General features: G+C 64.4%; 1 protein-coding gene across 1 annotated transcript; it reads right to left on the bottom strand.

The window, feature by feature from the left end:
• Positions 1–1,381: 1,381 nt before the first annotated feature.
• NICOL1 (NELL2 interacting cell ontogeny regulator 1) lies at positions 1,382–3,377 on the bottom strand. Its single transcript, XM_012737428.2, has 4 exons — positions 3,276–3,377; positions 2,694–2,839; positions 2,374–2,462; positions 1,382–1,493 (listed from the first exon to the last, which is right to left on the bottom strand). The coding sequence occupies exons 2-4, from the start codon at positions 2,815–2,817 to the stop codon at positions 1,428–1,430; spliced, it is 279 nt and encodes a 92-aa protein (XP_012592882.2). The 5' UTR covers positions 2,818–2,839; positions 3,276–3,377; the 3' UTR covers positions 1,382–1,427.
• Between the last annotated feature and the right edge of the window lie 1,750 nt (positions 3,378–5,127).

Genomic DNA, 5,127 nt, shown 5'->3' on the forward strand with positions numbered 1-5,127 from the left:
TCTCTTACAGTAACAGTAGTGAGCCTCAATCTGTGCCAGGGCTCATGGCTGCCCATCAAATATGGGACATTAAATTTGAATTTTGGATAAATAACTTTAGTTCATCCCAAATATTGCATGGGACTACCCTTAAAAAGTATTTGTTGTTCTTGTATTTGATGTGCTAAATCTGGTTACCCAAGGCTACATTCCCTGCCTCCCTTGCAGCTAGGAGTGGCCATGTGACTAAGGCCAGCCAATGGGACATGAGTATGCTGGGCCATGCCCTTCTTTGCCACCTCTGCTCAGGCACTGCTGAGCTGGGGACAGGAGCCTGGCCCTGTACCACACGCCTCTCTGGCCCAGGCTGGAGGGCCAATGAAGGCCCAAGGCCTGCCATGGCCTCAGAACCCCTCAAGTCTCTCCCTGGCCTGTTTCAGAGTTCTTCACAGGTCCCTCCACTGCAGTGTGAGCTGCCTAGGGAGGACTCTGTTCACTGGGAAGCCTGCACATCACGACAGGCTAATGGGGGCAGGCAAAGGGCAGGAGCATGGAGTCAGAACCTGGCAGTCAGCAGGGACAGTAAAGATCACCACAGGACAGAGCAGAGGTAGAGGCTAGTGAGCTAAAAGGCCTCCTCTCAGACAGTGGATCAGGACTTTCCAGCCCTACCTGCCCAAGAGCAGCACCTGTGCTGCGGCAGTGACAAGCAGGGTACTAAAGCCACAGAGAGCCCAAGTGTCCTGCCCAGGTGAGTGACATATACTTCCAGTCTTTGCCCTGCTGTGCTCCTGGGTTTGTTTCTAACAATGTGCATGCATTACTTTGACAAAAGGCTCTATTTTTACTTTTAAAAGCATGTACAGAAAAAACAAAGGGAGAAAGGTGTGACTTGCTTCACCTGGAGGTCACCTGCTGGGCACTGGGTGCACAGGCCCGTGCCAGCTCCCTGTCCAGGAGACCCCAGTGCCAGGCTCAGGGCTGAGGCTGGGCGTGGCGATCCCAGCCCTCCCTTCCCTGGAGAGGCACTGCCCAGTCACCCTTGCTCTTCCAGCAGCCACAGGCTATGTGGCCTGCCACTCAGCCTCCAGGGAGCCCACTCCATGCAGAGTCTTGGGGGGCTTAGCCCTGGGGCGTCAGGGGCATAGAGCATTTTCTCCACTTGCCCAGCCTCCAAGCAAGGAGAGCAGGCCCCTGGAAGGTGGGCTCGCCGTGGCACACATGCCTGTGGGTGCAGGTGCACGCAAGAAGATGGAAGTGTGTATGAGACAGGTGGCAAGAGGGCCCCCACTCACATAGAACTGGGAAAACCAAGGCCCAGAAAGGGGCCCAACCACCCAGGAGCTGCTAGGGAAGACGCAGGGGGCTCTGGTGTCCAGAGCAGGGAGAAAGTACACAGGCATGCTGGCTGGGCGTTTATTGACAAGGGACAGTGCTGGTGAGGGTCCTCAGCGCCCGGTCGGCCAACAGGCACACAGGGCCCGGCACTCGGCCTGTAGGAGGAGGGTCTCCGTCTGCAAAGCAACAAGAGACCATGAGGGTGTGGCACAGCTGCCCCCTGGCCATCTCCCCCAGGGCCTCCAGCCTACCCAGGGCAGCCCCATCTCCAGCTGCTTCTGACAGGGCCTGCACGTGGTGACCCCAAGCCAGATAACTGCCCCACCTTCCTTCAGCTCACACCCCCTCTGGGGGAGGGGGCCACTGTCAGCCAAAACCCCCCAGTGGAATGCCCAAGGGAAAGCTAGGGTCTGCTCCTTCAAGAGCCCAGCTCTAGACCCCATGGTGGGAGAGGGGGCTCCAGGTTTCTGCCTGGGCCCTCTGGAACTGTCCAGAAAAGGGCACCAGGACTTACAAGGGATGGGCCAGACAAGGGCACTCCCTTCCTGAATTCTCCTTTCCAGGACGAAGCACAAGTTTCTGCCACAGATGAAAACGCTCCCAGCTGTGCCTTGTGTGTCCAGTCTTGGGGATGTTTAGTCAATGTATGTGTCTACCCACCTCCATCCCTATGCTCTGGCCACACCCTCTTTCTCCACCCCACTTTCCTCTGGACCCCTGGGCCTCACCCCCCACCTGGGGAATCCTGGACTGGGCTGGCGGTCCCTCCCAGGGGCCAGGTCTGCCACAGCACCCACACCCGGGGTAGAGGAGTCACAGGCCTCCAGAGGAGGGGCTAGAAAGTGTGCTGGGCATAGGGGGTGCTCAAGGGTAAGGACTGTGCCCACAAGGATCACAGGGACTGCCAATAAATAGGGGTGGAAGATTAGGGACACGCCTGGGAGTCCTGGAACGCTGGCTATACGTTCACCAGAGAGCGCCTCTTCTACACCCCTTGCACCTGTCCCGAGCCCATGGGAAGCCTGGGACCGCCCTGGGGCGCCAAGCGGCCCTCACCCGCGCGTCCAAGCTGTAGGCTGTCTTCCGCAGGTCCTGCAGGGCGCGCTGCATGAACTCGAACGCGTGGCAGTCAACACACGGGCGGCCTGTGGGAGGGGGGGTGACGGAGGAAGAATGCCGTCTGGAGGGGGTCCCTTGCACGGCCAGGCCTCCACCCTCAGCCGTGTTCCAGCCAAGAGATTGGCCCCACTCCCCACTCCACCATCTCCCGCTGAGGGGAGCACACCCGCTGCGGGAACAAAGGAGAGGCGCGGCCCCCAATCCCCCCACCCCCCCACCCCCCGCTGCGCTCCCCAGGGTCGCCCCGGGGCACCAACTCTGTGCAGGGACTGCGCTCCCGGTGGCAGATTCAGCGCGGGCCCGGGTGCCCAGCAGCGTCAGGCTCAGCAGCAGCAGCAGCGGCGGCGACATCGGGGACCTGCGCACCAGCGGGGGGGCCATGGCCGAGGAAGCCCGGGCCGCCCTGCAGTGGGCGGGAGGGAGTCAGGGGTGCCAGCCGCACCTTGGGCCCCGGAAGCCCCGCCGCTGTACCCCAACTCCGGGCCCGCGACTCCAGCCCCACCCACCCCCAGGACTGCGAATCTCCGCCCCATCCCCCAGGCCCGCGACCCCCGCCCACCCCCCCACCCGGCCCGTGACCCCAGCCCTACCCACTCTCAGGGCCGCGATACCCCGCCTCAGCTCCCGAGTCTGCGACCCCAACCCATTCCCAGGGCCGCCGACTGCGCCCACCTACCCACGCCCCGGGCCCACGAACCCCGCCCATCCCCCGGGCCCGCGACCCCAGCCCCACCCATTCCCAGAGCCCCGAAGCCCCGCCCCACCGCAAGGGCCCGCGACCCCAGCCCGCCTCCCAGGTCTCCAGAGTTCCCCACCGGGACGCCCACCCCCGCCCTTACCGCAATTCGGGGACCCCGAGACCAGCAGCTCGGGCGACTCAGGAAGACGATCCGCGGCCGGTGCGCACCGCGCATGCTCCCCGACCCGACCCCTCCCAGCCCCCACCCGACGTCGTCGTCATGGAAACCCCGAGAGTGCTCGAGCGCCAGCTTAAAGTGACCGAGGGGGTACCCAGGACTCCGGCGTGTCCAGGCCTGGCCACTGGCGGTGCCTGGGAGCAGCGTCTGGGCTGCAGCCGGTGGAGTCGAGGGCTGCCTGGAGGAGGCGGAACAAAGCCGAGGGAGTGGGAAAAGTGTGTCTGCCGCTGGGGGCCGGTCCGGGTGGCGGGGCTCTGGTGGCGGGGCTCGATGCACGCCAGGGGCCCGGGGCGCGGTAAGTGCGGACGCGCGCGCTCCGCTCCTGGGTCGGTGGGGCCCAGGGGGGGGTCGCACCTCCGGGAAGGTCCGGCCCGTGGGGGGACCCACTCACTCCCTGCTGGAGGGCAGACCGCTCCGCTCCGCCGCAGTGTGCCCAGAGGCGCGGGCGCTTCCCCGTGAACTCAGGGCTGTTGCGCCCGGGCTCTAGCGGCCGGTGGAGACCGCCCCTCCCAGCGGGACGAGGTCTCCCCGCATGCATGGGCCCGGGCCGTGAGACCTGCGTTTGCCAGGCGCCCGCGGGGCACTGGCGGTGCGAGGCTCCGTAAGTCCAACCCCCAGGCGGAGGCTGCGACCTCCGGAGGAGCCCCAGGCCCACGTGAGTGCCGGCGTCCCCACACCCGCAGCCGGCAGCCTCCTGTGCGGTGGCCCGGAGCCGGCTGGGGCCCAGAGCTGACTTCCAGCCAGGCCCATTCCTGTGGCGTGGCGTGGGTCCACTCCCAGCTAGCCTCCGTCTACCCCGCACTCCGGACCCCTGGCCGGGGTCACGCTGGCACAACGCGATGACGTCCGAGCGCCCGAGCTTCGCCCGCGGCCACAGTGGCCCGAGTCGGTCGGTGTCTGGACCGTGAGCGGGTTTGGGAGCCGGGTGGGGTGTGTGCTCGCGACCGCCACCCTCCGCCCCCAGTTGGGCGGACACCGGGCTTTGGCGACGGGGTCGTGCTCAGGGTGCCCTGCACCCCAGCGTGTGGGAACGCAGGCAGGGCCCAAGCGGCGGGCCCATGTCCTGCACGCCTGGGAGCCAGTGGCGTTAGCGTGTGTGGCGCCTGGCACCCGGGATGAAGGGGTCACGGTCACCAGGTGAGGTGGGCGGCCCTCGGCCCCTGGGTGGGACGTACGCCCCAAGGGCGCCACTCCTCTGGCCGGAGTGCCGTGGTGTCATCGACTCACGGCAACCTCAAGCTCCCCGGTTCAAGCCATCCTCCTACCTCAGCTGGGACTACCGGTGCCACCACCGTGCCCTGCAATATTTCTATTTTTGTAGAGACCGGATCGCTCTTGCTCAGGCCGGTCTTTTTTGCTTTTCTTTTCTTTTTTTCCTTTTTGAGACAGAGTCTCGCTTTGTTGCCCAGGCTAGAGTGAGTGCCGTGGCGTCAGCCTAGCTCACAGCAACCTCAAACTCCTAGGTTCAAGCGATCCTCCTGCCTCAGCCTCCCGAGTAGCTGGGACTACAGGCATGCGCCACCATGCCCGGCTAATTTTTCCTATATATATTGGTTGGCCAATTAATTTCTTTCTATTTATAGTAGAGACGGGGTCTCGCTCTTGCTCAGGCTGGTCTGGAACTCCTGAGCTCAAGCGATCCTTCCACAGTGCTGGAGTTACTGGCGTGAGCCACCGCGCCCGCCTGGCCGCAGGCTGCTTTTTCTACCCGGTAGGTCCCAAGCTGCCCCCAGCTGTGGCCTCCTGTCAGCCCCCACCACAGACAGTTGTTTCC

This window comes from Microcebus murinus, chromosome 16 (genome assembly GCF_040939455.1).
Source record: "Microcebus murinus isolate Inina chromosome 16, M.murinus_Inina_mat1.0, whole genome shotgun sequence".
NCBI classification, from domain to species: Eukaryota; Metazoa; Chordata; class Mammalia; order Primates; family Cheirogaleidae; genus Microcebus; species Microcebus murinus.